Here is a 16,668-nt window from a genome sequence, read left to right as displayed (position 1 = left end):
CTGAGGCTGACCCACACCTTGACTCAATGCAGGGATGGGGGTTAGGGTGGCCGCCTCCACACTGCCCAGCAGAGAACCCCCTTTGACCCAGGAGTAGCTTGGGGCATTCCCAAGGTCCTCCCATAGCCTTGGGCAGTCTTGAACCACCTGGCTGAACTCTCCCAGGTCCAGGGAAACAAAAGAGGAAGAGGAGCCACACAGCTCCAGGGAGAATGCTGGTTTTGTCTCCAGGGAGGTGGCTCTGGTCTGGGTGGGCCCAGGGAGGCCCTGAGCGGCTGTGGTGTGATCCTTGGGCAGAGGCTGAGGGCAGGGCCCTTGCAGTTTTGAGAGAACCGAAGCAAACCTGCCCAGGAAGCAATTTCCAAGTAGCAATACAGGGCCCCACCCTGGACCCGAGTCAGAAGGGGGATTGGGTGGAGCCGGAGATACAAATGTAGCCTGTAGGAGTTCCGCTGGCATAACAATACCTGCAAATTAGCGGGCCCATCCAGAAAGACAAGTGGCTTGCCCAGGGCCATGCAACTAAATGGGGCTGGGGGTCCCCATTGGCCCAGCACCCAGCAGTCCTGAGGGGTTCCCTGTGGGTGGTAGGGTTGCAGCCCCTCCCACACATGCCTTTCTGGGGATCTGAAAGAATAGGTCCCGCTAGTGCTAATGGCAGCTCCTGGGAAATGAACGGCTTGCCCAGGTCTGAGGGGAAGGCCTGTGAGACCACGCCTGCAAGAACTGACTGCAAGCCTCACCTCATTTAAGACACTGAGGCACCAGATGTTGTGATTCACGCCTGTAATCCTAACACTTTGGGAGGCTGAGGCGGGTGGATTGCCTGAGCTCAGGAGTTCGAGACCAGCCTGGGCAACACGGTGCACCCCCATCTCTACTAAAAATACAAAAATTAGCTGGGCATAGTGGCACATGCCTGTAGTCCCAGCTACTCAGGAGGCTGAATCAGGAGAATTGAATTGCTTGAACCCAGGAAGCGGAGGTTGCAGTGAACTGAGATTGCACCACTGCACTCCAGCCTGGGGGACACAGAACTCCGTCTCAAAAAAAACAAAAAACAAAAACACACTCTGAGGCCAGACGCGGTGGCTCACGTCTGTAATCCCAGGTCTTTGGAAAGCCAGAGGCGGCAGACAGATCACTAACGAGGTCAGGAGTTTGAGACCAGCCTGACCAACATGGTGAAACTCCATCTCTACTAAAAATACAAAAATTAGTCAGGCATGGTGGCATGAGCCTGTAATCCCAACTACTCAGGAGGCTGAGGCAGGAGAATCACTTGAACCCGGGAGGCGGAGGTTGCACTGCACTGCAGCTTGGACATCAGAGCAAGACTCTGTCTCAAAAAAAAAAAAAAAGACACTCTAGGCCAGGCTCGGTGGCTCACGCCTATAATCCCAACACTGGGAGGCCTGGGCGGAAGGATCACTTTGAGCTCAGGCGTGCCAAACCAGCATGGGCAACATGGTGAGACCACATCTCAGAATAATCAAAACAATAGCTGGGCGTGGTGCCATGCACCTGTAGTTTCAACTATTCAGGGGAACTGGTGGGAAGATTGCTTCAGCACAAGAGGTCAAGGCTGCAGTGAGCCCTGATTGTGTTACTGCAGTCCAGCCTGGGTGACAGTGAGAACCTGTCTCAAAAAAAGAAGTCTGGCATCAGCTCCACCCTGCTGTGTCTCCTGAGAATCTCCAAGCTGCTAAAAACCTGTTGGATGAGCCAAGCTTGCAAACATTCCCCTTCACATACACAGCCCCCAAAGGTCAGAGTCACAGGCTGGGGCCACAGTGGGGTCTGAAACAGCTTAGGTGCACCCTACATGACCCTGTCGCTCCAGAAGCTTATGCCTGACGGCAAGGCCAGGTCCAGACAGCCACATCCCAGCAAACACCGACACTCTAAGGGTGGGGGCTGTGCCTCTCTATCACTTGGGGTTACCGGACACTCGGCCCTAGAGGAAGGACCCATGTGTGGGTTGGAGCCATTTAGGGGCACCAAGCAGAATTCATTTGCCTTCCTGCTCAGGTAGTGGGCCGGGGGCCAACTGCTGTGATCCTCCTGAGCCCGGTATCAGAATAATTAATCTGAACATGCAGGCCCCAGACCTCTAATGCTTTCTAATCTGGTGCAGGGAGTATATTTTGGCTGTTTAAATCAATCTAGGGGCCAGATGCGGTGGCTCATGCCTGTAATCCCAGCACTTTGCGGGGCTGAGGCAGGAGAATTACTTGAGCTCAGGAGTTTGAGACCAGCCTGGGCAACATGACAAAACTCCATCTCTGTAAAAAATGCAAAAATTAATTGGGCATGGTGGCACGCACCTGTAGTCCCAGCTTCACTGGAGGCTCAAGCAGGAGGATCACTTGGGCCCTGGAGGTCAAGGCTACAGTGAGCTGTGATCACATGAGGCACTCTGGCCTGGGCAACAGTGAAAGCTTGTCTCCAAAATAAGTAACTCACTCTGCGGGCATGGCAGGATTAGCCTCCTGTGTGCTGTTTAACAGTGTCTGAGCACAGTTGGCTTACCGCTTCTTTTTTTTTTTTTTTTTTTTAGATAGAGTCTTGCTCTTGTTGCCCAGGCTAGAGTGCAATGGTGCAATCTTGGCTCACCACAACCTCCGCCTCCCAGGTTCAGGCGATTCTCCTGCCTCAGCCTCCTGAGTAGCTGGGATTACAGGCATGTGTCACCACCTCTGGCTAATTCTGTATTTTTAGTAGAGATGGGATTTCTCCATGTTGGTCAGGCTGGTCTGGAACTCCCGACCTTAGGTGACCCACTCGCTGCGGCCTCCCAAAGTGCTGGGATTACAGGCATGAGCTACAGCGCCTGGCCCTTAGCATTTCTTTAGCCCCCACGCACCAGACCACCACCACTCCCTAGTGGACAAGCCAAGGGGAGTGGGGAGCGTGGGGGTGTTGGGGAATGGGGACATGGGGGTGTCGGGGAGGGGGGCACGTGGGGGTGCCGGGGAGGGGCGTGCGGGGTGTCTAGAGGAGAGCATGGATGTCCAGGGGAGGGTGAAGAGGGTGTCAGGGAGGAGGAAGCAGGATGTCTGGGGGAGTGGGGAGCGGGGGAGCGCGGGGGTGTCGGGAAGAGGGCACGTCAGGGTGTCAGGGAGGCCGAGGCCGCGGGAGCGGGTGCTGGGGAGGGATTGGGGCCTCCCCCTCAGGTGGTCTCAGAGTGCTCGGAGGAGGCTTGGGCGAGTCATGACGGGGCCGGCGGGAGCAGGGCGGTCTGGACCCGGCGGCAGCACGCGCTAGGTCCGGTGCCCGTTCTCAGGCCGTGGACTCGCGGGGAGCCCGTTTCGGGAACTAGTTGGGCTCCGGGCTGTGCGTGGGGGCGGGGCTGCCAGCCTGGGAGTGACGCGGGACTTCCCTGCCCAGCGCAGCCCGGCCTGGACCCCGAGGGTGGGGCATGGGGCGACGCCTGCGGGGACCACGCTGTGAGGCGTGCGGGACGCAATTCTCGGGGCTGGGCTGCCCCAGGGGCTGGGAGGAAGGAGGCCGGAGAGCGCCCAAGTCTCCTACCCATGGCGGCGCATCAGGACGCGTCCCAGAGCTGGGGGCCGACGGAGGCTCCGAGGCGGAGGCTCTGGTGACCCCAGACCTGGGCTAGAGCAGCCTCTGCGGGCCCTGGAGGGAGGGTGGAGGGAGAGGCCCGGGCTGCAGGAGGCGGGGGGCCTGAGCCACGGCGGGGGGGCCGCTCACCAGGGGAGAGGGGCCACCCAAGCCGCAGCAAGGGTCTGGGGTGGGGACCCAGGACAGAGGGGCTGTCTGACCCTGCGGTGTGAAGGTGAGGTTGCCTTCGGACTTGGCGGGGTCGGAGGGGGCGGTTCAGGTGGAGGTGGTGCGGGGGAGCTGGGAAACTGGCAGGAGGAGCTCTATGCAGAGCTGGGGGTGGGGGGGCTGAACCACGTGCAGAAGGAGGCTGAGACCCCGTGGCCCGGGGCCTCAGGAAATTAGAAATGGAGAAATGCAAGGCTGGGTGCTGGCGTTTCACAAATCCATGCTTGTGGTTTCCTGTTTATGTAAGGGATGCTTCTGGGCCTTTTCCCTGCCGGTCGAAAGTTGTGTGTGTGTGTTTGGGGGGCGGGGTGGGAGGTGAGGGTGTGCTGTGTTTTGCTCCACTTTGAGGCAACGTCCCGCCGCAGCCCCCACCCTCACGGCCTCTGCTCCCAGGTGGCAGGGCCGCCCCCACTGCGGGAGGGCTGGGTACCTGCCTCGTGGGGCATCCTCGGGGCCAGCCCTGTGGCCGTAGGCATCTGGGCCCTCGCTGCCCCTGGCCGGAACACTCTGCTGGTCCTGTGCAGTGGCTCAAATCCCCTCTACCGGGGGTGACCCGGTCTCTCCGGAGATGAAGCGGGGAGGGGGTCTAGGCCGCCTTCCTGGCCCCCCAGCCCTCCTGGTTTTACCTCCGAGGCCACGTCCAAAGCCCCCACCCCTGCCAGCCTCCTCCTTGAGGGCCCAGTGACCTAACTGGGCCGGCAGGGTCCGAGGAAGACCAGAGTCGGGGGCGGCGCGGTCCGTTCCCGGACCCCGTCACCTGTGACCCACCTGTTCCCAGCTGAGGTCCCGCCCCAGCGCCCGCCTCCCGGGCTCCTCCCTCTTTTCTCAGCCCGGGAGGCTCGGATAGCTGGGTTGGGCGTAACCGTGGGGCGAGGCCCGCGGGTCTTTGTGATTTCGGAGAGCCGGGTGGGCGCTGAGGCAACCGCGGTCAGGACCTGGCCGGGAGTCGGGGCCGCTCCCTGGACCCTGTCTGCGCCGAAACCCCGCATGGCTTCGGGGGCCGGACCTGCGCCCGCGCCTAACCCCGGCCGCCGGAGACGCCGTGCGGACCCCAAGCCAGTGCGCAGAAGACGCCGTCCTACCCTCGGCGTGGGCGCAGCGCGAGTCCGTATGTCCCGGCGCGCGGGGAGCTGGTCCGAGGCCGGAGGGAACGCTCGCGGCGTGGCTGCCTCCCACCCGGCCACTTCGGTCCCCGCGCCCCACCCCGACGGCGCAGGCGACCCGGGGACGCCCCGGAGGCGGAGACGCAAACAGCTCGGGACTGAGGTTCGTGGGAGCAGCGGCCACGCGTCGCGATGACCGTCCCGGGAGCCCGTGCTCAGGGCGTCCGCGTGAGGTTTGGGCTCCACAGTCCCCGGCGGCTCTGCCCCCGCCCTGGCCACGGTGGGGACAGCCCGGCTTGGCGGGGACGCGCCAGTCCCGCAGCCGAAGCGGAGTTCCTACCCCGCCGCGCGAGGCAGTGGCTCCGGCCTTTCCAGCTCCGGATGGGGTCAGGGAGCGGCCCGCGCCCGCATGCGGAGGCTGCTGCGATGGCCCCGGGAGTGAGTCCCCCAGAGGAGCTGGATTAGGGCTGGAAGTGGACGAGTGCCCCGAGAGGCCCCTCCCGACATTCCCGTCCTCGCGCGCCGTCCCCGAGCCCTCCGCGTCTCTTCCCCGGAAAGCGTCCCTCGGTTCCTGCGCGACCGCACAGCCTGGACGCAGCGCGCGGGCACCGGCTGAGTCCGCCCTGACTCTCCCAGCCTGAAGCCTGCTCGCCCTCGGGTGTCCGGGCTGGGCACAGGCGCCAGCGTCCCCCTGGAGAGGAGAGGTCGCCCGGCACCGCTCAGGACAGGTCCGAGTGGAGCGGGACCCTCCTACCTTCCAGCAGCCTCGGCCCGCGGGGTGGGGGTTGGGAGAGATGAAAGGAGGTGACCGATCCCGAACCGTCACCTCTCCTTTAACCGGGGCCCGCAGCCCCGCCCCTCCCCCAGACATCGAGGAGCCGGGGAGGTGTGAACGGTCTCCTTTGTGTCTCTGAATCGAAGGCAATTAGGCCCTGCTTATCTGGGCATTAGCCGTGTATGCAAACCGGGCTCCCGCCCCTCCTCCCGGGCTTATAAACGCCGCCGCCCGGCGAGGCCGGAGGTGGCTCCTGCGCCTGGCCAGCTCCGCCCGGCCTTCCCTCCGGCCCACCTGGCCGCCATGCGCCTCTCGTCCTCCCCACCTCGTGGCCAGCAGCAGCCCTCCAGCTTTGGCTCTGTGGACTGGCTCTCCCAGAGCAGCTGCTCAGGGTCGTCCCACACCCCCAGACCTGCCGACGTCTCCCCGGGGAGCCTCCCTGACCCGGGCCAGATATCCGGCGCCCGGGAGCCCCCTCAGGCCGTCGGCATCAAAGAGGCCGCCACGTCCTCAGATCTGCCTGCGCCGGAGAGGACCGTGGCTGGTAGGTCCGGGTGGGGGGTCCCTTCCTTCCTAGGTGGAGATGGGAGTGGGGAAAGGCCAGGAGCCCGGCGGCTGAACTCCCCGCGCTGCGGTGCGGACAAGGTCAGGACCAGGGACGTTTCCATGAGGGCCAGCGGAGGCCTTGCCTGCGCCTGACTGGAGCGCAGCTTCCCTCGAAACCAAAGCCTTGACGGGGATTTTCTCTCTTTGAGCCCCCGGTGGGCTCCTCTGCCTCCCTTGTCACCCCGTTCCTCAGCTGTGTCCCTGTCCCCCACCCCGGCCTGGTGCCGAGGGACCGTCCAAGGGGTCCCTGTCCGCACCTCTCTGCCCTGATTCCGGACGCTCACTGAAACACAGCGCGGGCGTGGGCACCTGTGCCCCTGGTGTTCCAGCCCGGCAACCATGGGGACCCAGTTCCGGGAGTCCAGACGATTTGCCAACCCCCCCTGCCTCCAGCAAAGCCGGTGCCTGCTCAGCATCTATATGCTCAAGCCCATTTCAGGCCACCTGGAGCACAGCTGTCTTTTAAAGAGCCTGCAGGTTTGCTGTAGGGGTGGCGGTGACCGGGTGCCTGCAGAAACTCTGAACTTCGGTCTGTGGCCGCCGAGATGCTCTGTTGTCTGCTGAGAACAAAGGTTCTCCGCGTTTGTGTTTTAGTCTTTGTGACATCGTTGCCGCTTTTAGGTTTAAGGTAGTACTTGGTTAAAAGTGGGGTTAACATTGTAAGTTTTCATTTTTAAAAATTTGACTGATCCTTATGGAGTAACTTTGTACTTCAGGAAAATGAAAATTTAAATGTATTCTCCCCAGCTATCCTGCCCCACCCCAAAAAAGCCAACCATTCCTGTCCCCCAACCCCCTTCCTGATCCCAGTTCTACAGCCCTTCCCGCCACAAGGCATTTGCTTTTCGGGTCTACCGTGTGCTTTCAGGCTAAGGTGAAGACAGATTTTGTAAAATACGCTTCCTTCCGCAGAAACTCCAGTGAGCATTTTGGTCAGACTTGCATTAAATGTTGAGCTCGTTTCCCCACGTTGGCCTCCTTCCTGGGACCCAGACCACAGACCACCTTGTGGGGTTGTTTAGTGCCAGCCCCATTCCTTAACGTAGAAATTAGAAAACAGACTTGACCAGGATGGGCCTGGGGATTAACTGAGCTGGGCTCTGCTGGCTGAGGAGCCGGAGCCCAGGACAGGGACCGAGTTCCCTGGGTGGGTCCCCAGGCCTTTGCATGTAATGGACTCTACCTTACCTGCCTGGAAGTCTGCAGGAAGGGCCTCCTGGGAACCGGCTTCTGGAAGGGAAGTGTGGGATGGGGCCGAACTGAGTGAGCTGAGCCAGCTGAGCGGAGGGCAGGCCCAAGCTGCTGGTAGCATTCCCCTCTCCCCTGAGTCACCTCTCTGAGCCCCTTTCTGCACGTGACCTGGAGGCAGCGGCAGGGCTGCTGGTCACTGTCAGGTGAGAAGATCTGCCCTGCCCAGCCCCCAACATGGCTGTCTTCCCCTGTTACCCGTGGGCGGGGCTTGCCCCATGGGGTGGCAGGCTCAGCCAAATGCTCTTACTCTCTATGCCAGGGTTGAGTAAGGAGCCAAATACCTTGCGGGCCCCCCGTGTCCGCACAGCCTTCACCACGGAGCAGGTCCGCACCTTGGAGGGCGTCTTCCAGCACCACCAGTACCTGAGCCCTCTTGAGCGGAAGAGGCTGGCCAGGGAGATGCAGCTCTCAGAGGTCCAGGTGAGGCGGGCCGGGCTGGGGTGGGCAAGGGTGGGCCAGTGGCCTAGTCTCACCCCTGCTCTGATTTTGGTTTTCCTGCAGATAAAAACCTGGTTTCAGAATCGCCGGATGAAACACAAACGGCAAATGCAAGAACCGCCGCCGCACAGCCCCTTCTCAGGGTCTCTCCACGTGCCCCCAGCTTTCCACTCACCGTCTTCTGGCCTTGCCAATGGCCTGCAGCTGCTGTGCCCTTGGGCACCCCTGCCTGGGTCCCAGGCTCTGATGCTGCCCCCTGGCTCCTTCTGGGGTCTCTGCCAAGTGAAACAAGAGTCCTTGGCCTCTACAGGGGCTTCCTGCTGCAGGCAACCTCTGGCGTACCAGCCCCCAACCCCAGGAAGTGGCCTGCCTACACCGGGACCAGCCCTGTCCACGGGGCCCTGGGGCCTGTGTGCTCTGCCAGAGACAGGGGATGCCTTTTGAGGAAGCGCCTCTGACTGCCTCCCACACTCACGGTCTTGCTGATTGCACCTGGCTCCTACCTGGAGGACTCAGCTGTTCTGTTTATATCGTGGTGGCGCCTCTCACCCTGACCACACAAAGATTCTGGAGAGTTCTGGAGAATGTATATATATGTATGTATATATCTATCTATCTTTCTCTCTATGTGTGTGTGTATATGTGTGTGTGTGTGTATACATATATATATATATATTTTTTTTTTTTTTTTTTTTAAGGCAGAGTCTTGCTCTGTCACCCAGGCTGGAGTGCAGTGGCGCGATCTTGGCTCACTGCAACCTCCAGAGTTCCGGGTTCAAGCGATTCTCCAGCCTCAGCCTCCTGAGTAGCTGGGATTACAGACAAGCCACCACGCCCAGCTAATTTTTTCTATTTTTGGTAGAAACGGGATTTCACCATGTTATCCAGGCTTGTCTTGAACTCCTGACCTCGTGATCCGCCCGCCTTGGCCTCCCAAAGTGCTGGGATTACAGGCATGAGCCACCACGCCCGGCCCTGAGAATATATTTATTAAAGCCACCTCTTCACTGAAAGTTACCAAAAGGGTCGGTTTAGGAAGTAAATGAAGGGTCAGTGAACAGAGTCAGATGCAGAAGTGGGCTTGTCAGGGGTAGGGCTTTCAGTGTACGATAAAAGGATCATTTGTTTTTTAAAAAGTGTTGGAAAAACTGGTTTTCCAGTTGGAAACAGTAAAGGTTGTAAGCTTTGTGTGTAAAAAAGAAAACCAGGAAGGATTGGAAGGGAATGCAGCTGTCGTGTTTACAGCCTTGTGGTTCAAGTCCCTCTTCACAAGAACTCCAAAGCTGGAAAGCAGGAGGGAACAGGTGAAAATGAAGGCCAGGATGCTGGGGCCCTCGGGACTGCCCACGGCCTGCTGGGGGCTGCTCTTCTCCGGCCCGGGAAAGTGGGGCAGCTGGGACCTGCGGCTGTGCCTGGACTGAAGCTGTCCTGCAGGTCCCCACCCTCCAGCACGAGCTCACCTGCCCCCTCCTCACAGCAACCTCGGGACAAAACAATGACTCAAGGACAGCACTTCCTGCAGAAGGTCTGGAAGTGCCCAGAATGGGAGGCTGGGAAGCCCCTCCTGGGGAGAACTCCCCCATCGATGGACCATTCTTGGTGCAGACTCCTGACTGCATGCATGGAACCTTAGACAAGTGAGCATCCGTCCACGTCGCCCCAGAGTGCCCAGGAGGCAGGCAGCGCAGGGCGCCCAGGCAGACAGGTTCAGCCTGCAGGACTGTGACCTGTGAAACCCCCCCGGGCACCCCAACAGGAGCAGAAGCGAGGTCCCGCGGCCGCGTCCACAGCGAGTTCCACTTTCCCCTTGCTCGCTTCTGCCTTGTTGGAAGTGTTTACAACTGGATGTGATTTTATAATACAACGTCAGGTAAGAGGAGAACAGCTGTTGTGCGTTAGTCCTGGTGAGTGACCATGTGAGGGAAGCCTGGGCGAGGCGCTCGGAGGGCAGTGGCTGGACAGGGGCTCCTGGTGGGGCCTGGACAGCACTGATTTGTGGATGTGGATGGGACACATACGTGATAAAAGTACAAGTGCCTCTCGCCACCCTTGGGGATTGCTCTCCAGTACCCTTTGTGGCCCTGGGCCGCAAACCACACAGTCTTGGCCCTGAACTCCCCCAGTGAGTAAGGGCTCTGGCCCGGTGGTGTCTTGAGGTCCTGTTAGTACACGGGGCCCTACAAGGTGCACAGCCCACTGGGGCAGAGCTGGGCCTGTTCGGAGACACACCTGGACCTTCTTAGGGCCCTGGCTTCGTCCTACAAATGAGGAGCTCTGGAAAAGGACAAAGTCCCGGAGGCTGAGAGGTGGGGCGGGCTCCCAGTGCCCGGCAGGGACCTAGACCCTGAGTTCCCGGGGGGTCCACAGGGCCCTCAGGCCCAGGGAAGGCTCTCCCACCAGTGATTTCCAAACTTCCCTCCCTGTCCCCCATCCAGGGCTGCAGGGACTTGGCCCAGGCACCATGGGCTGCTGGTATCTGAGTGGACCTTGAAGACCAAGATGCCCCCAAGCCCTACCCCACCCACCTGCTGCGTCCCTAGGCGGCGGGGCCTTCCTCGCATCCCCACAGCCCGTTTCCCGCTCTCCCCGGGGTCCTCTGACTGACCGCCGGACGTCAGGCCCCGAGTGTGGCAAGTCGTCTGCTCCTGGATGCCTCCAGCTGCCCCCACAAGCACAGTGCCCCGGGTGCTGTCGGCCCCACCCCACTCAACATCCCCATGTGGACATCTAACAGGCACTGGGGGTCCTGACATGACTGGAGCCGCAGGGCGGCGGGGGCAGAGACACCACACGTCCCGGGCAGAGGAAGGTGGTTAGAAGCGGCCTCTGTGAGGAGGTCTCAGCAGGTGGGCACAAGGGCTGTGGCCTGGACGAGCCGGAGGGCAGGGGTTGGGGGGTAGGACAGTGGCCCTCAGGGTCCAGCTCGCTGAGTGAGAGGCAGAAAGTCTTGGGGTGTGGCCAAGATGCATCAGAAAACAAGTGTGTCTGGACGCCCCTCCCGAGCCCCCCAGTGATCCTGCTGAAGCTGAGTCACTCATGGGTGTGTCACACGTGCTGCACGTGGCGTGGGTGTGTCACGTGTGATGTGCGTGGTGTGAGTGCGTGCGTGTCATGTATGAGGATTGTGTGTTGTACTCTGGATGTGGGGTGTATGTGTTGTGTGTAGAGTATGCATGTGTGGTGTTACTGTGTAGCGTGTGTGTTCTGCAGGTGTAATGAGTGTGCTGTGTCGTATGTAGCATGTGTGCATGTCCTGTGTGCATGTGTAGTGAACATGTCTTCTGTGTGTGTTGTGTATGTGCACCACGTGTGTGTCGTGTGTGCTTGTGAACGTGTGTGGTGAACTTGTGCAGTGTACATGGGTGTGTAGTGAACAGGTGTACTGTGTGTGTTGTGTTTTGTGTAGAATGTGTGTAGGTGGGTAGTGAACGTGTGTGCTGGTGGGTGTGTAGTGAACGTGTGTGCTGGTGGGTGTGTCGTGTGTCTCTCCCAAGCCCCAGACGCCCTTTGTCACTCTGCCTCGCCCTCTCTGTAACCCAAGCGGCTGTCAGGACAGAGACGCTGTGGGCCCGGGTGTGGACACCAGTGGGGGATCTGGCTGCCCTTGGACTGGGTGTGGACGCTGGCGAGCTCTGGCTGCCGACGGGCCCCAGGCCTGCTGGATGCCACCTGGCTCCTGCTCACCCTCCTTTCCCTCTGAGCTGTTCAGCCACATGGGGCCAAGGGCTGTGCCGGCTCCTTCCCCGCAGGATTGGGTAGGAGGAGCAGTTGCTATGAAATAGTCCTGCCAAGAGTCTCTGGGAACCTCCACATCTAACTTCCAGTGGACAGGAGCCCTCAGGGACTCCCAGGGGACTCAGCTGGGCTCCTGCAGAAGCCTCTGAGAGAGGGCGGGGTGCCCTTGGTGCAGAGGCCGGGGAGACACAGCCGCAGACACACGCGTGAGCCGTGACAAAGAAGTGTGGGAAAGCACGGCCCTGCACAGCTGGTAGGGACGATTCTGAGGGGCTCAGGACAGTGCTGGGGCGTGGTCCGTGTCCGCAGGTGTAGAGAACACCCTGTCTCCGGAGGCAGCACTCAGGGCCTCACATCCGAAACTGACATTCAAAGGGTTCAAAACAGCATGACATCAATATGGCAGAATATCCACTCCCCTCTCCGTGGGGAGTCCGCGGCGCTCGTGCACTACTCTTTTAGATGCTGCACCTGAGACTATCCAGGAAACTGCAGGGAGGGGCTGCTTGGACTCGGCGCCTAGTGATTTGTTTTTCTAAGACCACCAGAGTGGGCACAAAAGAACCAGCGAGTAGGCAAGGCTAAAAGCAAAACTGCAAATTTATTCTTTGGTCATCTAGCTTCAGGGACCGGAGCTGGGTTGGGGGGAGTTTCTAATACAGTCCCGACAAGAGTGGGGGCTGAGAAAGCCCGCCCCGGGCGCATCTGCTGGGAGTGACTTTTCTAGGAGTGGAAGGGCAATAGGCGGGGCACGGGCATGTCGGGGGAGGGGGGCTCCGCAGGTGCCACCAGGTAAATCTTGGTCTCCTCGAATTGACATCACCTGGTGCATGCCTGATTAATCTTCACCTTCCCGGGCGTCAGCTGCATTCTCGCACACACGGGAAGAGTTGGTGGTGAAGAAGAACCCGGAAGTGAACCATCCTGCCTCCGTTCGTCCAAACACCTAGCTGGCCCCAGCGTCTCTTCCCAGGCCCAGCGCTCGCTCCCATTCTGAGCCCAGACTTGTTGGCTTCCAAGCCGTGAGGAAATGGCAGAGTGTTCAGGGCCTTCTAGGCCACCCCAGGACCCCGGAGCAAAGTGGGCTCACTGAACAAAAGCAGGTCTGAGCCCGCTTTAGGGGTGTTTGGTGGGGCCCTGCACAGTCCCCAGTAAAAGAATAATTACCTGGGCCGGGCGTGGTGGCTCACACCTGTCATCCCAGCACTTTGGGAGGCCGAGTCGGGTACATAACGAGGTCAGTTCGAGACCAGCCTGGCCAAGATGGTGAAAAGCTCGTCTCTACTAAAAATACAGAAATTCGCTGTGCGCGGTGGTGGGCGCTTGTAGTCCCAGCTACTCAGGAGGCTGAGGTAGGAGAATCACTTGAACCCAGGAGGCGGAGGGTGCAGTGAGCCAAGATCGTGCCACTGCACTCCAGTCTGGGCAACAGAGCAAGACACCGTCTTAAAAAGCAGTAAGTACCTGGTGTGCTCAGGGGCCACCACCCAGAAACGCTGGCCGCCCTCCCATTGCCTCTGCAGCCTGGCTGGGAGGCTCTGCCACTCCCACCTCAGAAAGATTCTGTTGGTGCCCCAGGGTGGCAGTCACAATCTCAGAGGACTCCCGGGGCTTCTGAGTACTCCCCAAGGCAGGGTCTCAGAGGGCTGCTGCTATTTCCCAGGCCACGAGGACCCTCATTCCCAGACTGGCTGTCCACAGAAGCCACAGTGAGCCACTCCACCACGGTCCCCACCTGCCCTTCACAGGACAACAGCCTCAGGATGTGGTCAGGAGGCCTCCGTTTCTGGGGCGCCTTCCAGCCCCATCTTGGCTCCTGTGCTCCTGCCGGTGTCCTCGGCAGGGTCTCAGCAGCTGGACCTGATATGTGGGCATGTCTTGGCAAGACTGGACAGCCACCTTTGCGGGGTCTTGGCAGTTAGGAGCCCTGCCCATCTTCCTGGGAGGAATTTGCCCTTCTCCCTGCCCAGGAAGCTGCCCACGCTGCAGTACAGGCGAGGGTACACGGCCCAGCTCAGCCAGCGCAGAGCCCAGGGAGGGCACAGTCCCCAGAACCACAGCTCTTCTGGGGAAATGGCCACCGTGCTGGAGAGCAGGGGCCTCTCCTCGCACAGCCCAGCAGGTGCTGCTGATTACACGAAGCCCTGCGGGGACAGAGCCAGGCAGGGTATGAGCGAGCGCAGAGCGAGGCAGAGGAACAGAGCCGGGTAGGGTACGAGCACAGAGTGAGGCAGAGCCTTTGGCTCCCTGGATCCAGCCGTGCCTGCATCCACCATTCTGCTGACGCCGACTGTAACAGCTGCTGCGTGTCCACACAGCACAGGGAGGTGATACCTGCTTTAGTCTGTGCAGATTTAAAACCCTACGTTAAGGTGTCCTGTGGAGAGTGACTGAAAGGCCTGGAAGAGACTCCTGAGCAGGGTCAACCTCCACCCTTCCCCAGGGGGCTGGGGGAGCAGCCGAGCTCATTGGGGGGGGCGTGGCTGCCCTTCCACATGTGACCTGCAGCCCTCCCAGCTGGAGGCACCCCACCCCTCTGCCTGCTGCCCGAGCTTTCCCCTGGGACACCGAGGCTGCTGGCTGTGAGGGAGGTGGGAGGTGACTATCAGATGAGATCAGTGCTAGGCTTGGAGAGGAGACGCAGCCTGGGGAGGCAGCCCCTGATAAGGGCGCCTGGAGGCCTCCCGCTCAGCCAGCTCATTGCTCCATTTGCTGGGCTCATTGGTGATAACGGCTGCCACCTTCAAAGACCTGGGCGTGTCCCTGCCGGCTGACGAGGACTCTGGCTGAAGGGTGGCGTCTCCCTGCCTCCCATTCAGGCCTCCTTTTAAGACAGCAGCTGACAGTCATTCTTTAAACCAGCCTGATGAGGGACCCCCCGGTCCATTTTTCTTCAGTGGGAAGTCAAGACCACAGTCCCACCCTGGCCATTGTGGAGGCCGGGAAGCCGCAGGACCCCCACCCTCACAAGCCGTCCCTCTGGGCTCTCCCAACACTGCCAGCCGGTCCCAGGCTCTGGACTTGTTCCGGCGACCCTGGTTATCAGGAGGGTGGCCCCAGACCGGTGCCCAGCCCAGGCCCCCAACCAAGGCCCCAGGAACCATTTTAGCCCCCTTATGTTCATGCGTTTTTAACTAAGTTCCCCCAAGTCCACGCTTGACTAATGTGACATCCGACCACCGTGAATGAGAGGAGACCAGCACGACAGAGCCTCTTTATCAAAATTTGCATTTATTGTCAAAACTTTACCACACCTCACACATTTAAATGAAATTAGCTCTACTGACATCTCTGACCAGAAAATCAACTCATACCCGTGATTACAAAAGCAATAAAGGTGTTAAGCAAACGCCGGCTGGGCGCGGTGGCTCACGCCTGTAATCCCAGTACTTTGGGAGGCCGAGGCAGGTAGATTACGAGGTCAGGAGTTCAAGACCAGCCTAACAAGGTGAAACCCCATCTCTACTAAAAATACAAAAATTAGCCAGGCGTGGTGGCAGGCGCCTGTAGTCTCAGCTACTTGGGAGGCTGAAGCAGGAAAGTCGCTTAAACCCGGGAGATGGAGGTTGCAGCTAGTGGAGATCCCGCTACTGCACTCCAGCCTGGGCGACAGAGCGAGACTCTGTCTCAAAAAAAACAGCAGCAAAAGCGCGCACACCCAGAGTGCACGCGTCCTCCGCCACGCCTCGCTGCCGTCTGCGCCTGGGCCCTCTGCCTCCCACTTGTGTAAAACGTGGGCCCCACACAGTGCAGCTTCTGCAAAGAAAATTTCCATAGAATGAGTTGTGGATCCAGCCAGAGCCCAGATCCCGGGCACCCGCCCCACTTCCCCTGACCACCAGGCGGCGCCAGAGCCCAGGCCTGTCCCGCCACCTCCTGTCCCATCTCGGGTCAGACGGGCCGCGGGCACCGCCCAGCTCCAGCCCTGCTCTCTGCAGCCTGGGTCCCAGCTCGGGGGCTGCAGAGGCCTGGACCACTTCCTCCCCAGACACTTCCCGCACCCACACAAAAGCACACATCCACGCTTTCCTGGTTCTAGAATATTTGCCCCTTTCTGCCCCAAGCACGTGGGGATCAAAGCCCCAGGGCTCCCGGGCCCAGGAGAGAGGAAGCAGGCGGAGTCCCGAGTCAAGACGCAGGAGCCACTGGTGCGGCACCGCTGGGGAGGACCCGACCGCCCCATTTTCCCATGCCCTATACCTCTTTAGGCCAGACCCTCAAAGAAGTATATGCATAGGAAAAAGGAACGGCGGGCGGTTCTGCGGGCAGCTCTGCGGAGGGCCAGCTCTTCAGCACCAGGAGGTGGCTGTCCTGGGGGAGGGTCTCGTGCCGAGCAGCAGGGAGAAGTCGGGACCAAGGCCTGGTGGGCACCAAGATCCTGTGGGAGCGAGGAGGGCAGAGCCAAGGCAGGGCCGAGTTCCCAGAGGCAGAACTTGGGCCTCCTCTTACCTGTGGTCCAGCCTCCTGGGCCGCTGGCGTTGGGTAGCCTGTGAGCCTCGTGAGCCTGGGAGGAGCAGTGGAGAACTCTCTGAGCCGGAGGAGGGTGGAGAACTCTGAGCCGGGAGTTCTGCTGCTGACCAGCGAGGTCCACATTTATGCACAGGGGAGACCTTGGCCGCCACTGTCACATGCAGCCAGCGGGCTGCTCCGCGCCAAGGACCCCGTCCCACCCCCGCACCTGCCAGATTGGGGCACAAAGACCTGCTGTGGAAAGAGTGCTGAGGCAGGGCCCGGCGGGCGGGTGGCGAGGGCCGGGGGCCAGGGGCTGCTGGCCCGGGAGCTGGGACAGGGCCAGCCTGTCCACACGCCCTCCTCCAGCTCTTATCTCCCCATGCGCTTCTGCTTGCGTCAAGGGCCCGGAAAGCACACGTGAGCAAGAATCGCTTGTCCAGGGAAGGGGCCGCCTCTCCCTCCTAGGCCTGCCCAGCTCAGCAATAAGCAGTCTACACCGCAGCCTCCTGGCTCACA

At 60.5% G+C, this 16,668-nt stretch overlaps 1 protein-coding gene and 1 long non-coding RNA gene across 4 annotated transcripts; one reads left to right on the top strand and one right to left on the bottom strand.

Moving 5' to 3' along the window:
• The first annotated feature begins 5,878 nt into the window (after positions 1–5,878).
• Positions 5,879–9,851, top strand: VENTX (VENT homeobox). Of its 2 annotated transcripts, none has more exons than XM_026448242.2 (4): positions 5,879–6,214; positions 7,787–7,947; positions 8,029–8,561; positions 9,211–9,851. In XM_026448242.2, exons 1-3 carry the CDS (start codon positions 5,974–5,976, stop codon positions 8,407–8,409), a joined length of 783 nt encoding a protein of 260 aa, XP_026304027.1. In that variant the 5' UTR covers positions 5,879–5,973; the 3' UTR covers positions 8,410–8,561; positions 9,211–9,851. The 2 variants fall into 2 exon arrangements, with proteins under 2 accessions (XP_026304027.1, XP_026304028.1); XM_026448243.2 differs by lacking the exon at positions 9,211–9,851 and adding an exon at positions 8,664–8,715.
• A 5,062-nt stretch (positions 9,852–14,913) lies between these two features.
• LOC111522048 lies at positions 14,914–16,237 on the bottom strand. 2 transcript variants are annotated; one of them, XR_002725140.2, is made up of 3 exons: positions 16,150–16,237; positions 15,901–16,060; positions 14,914–15,456 (listed from the first exon to the last, which is right to left on the bottom strand). It is a non-coding gene; the product is annotated as an uncharacterized LOC111522048 (long non-coding RNA). The 2 variants fall into 2 exon arrangements; XR_003306911.1 differs by lacking the exon at positions 15,901–16,060.
• Positions 16,238–16,668: the final 431 nt, after the last annotated feature.

The sequence above is a fragment of the Piliocolobus tephrosceles genome, chromosome 9, assembly GCF_002776525.5.
Source record: "Piliocolobus tephrosceles isolate RC106 chromosome 9, ASM277652v3, whole genome shotgun sequence".
Lineage (NCBI taxonomy): Eukaryota > Metazoa > Chordata > Mammalia > Primates > Cercopithecidae > Piliocolobus > Piliocolobus tephrosceles.
Note: the sequence above shows the minus strand (reverse complement) of the source record. Positions and strands in the feature narration are given on the sequence as shown.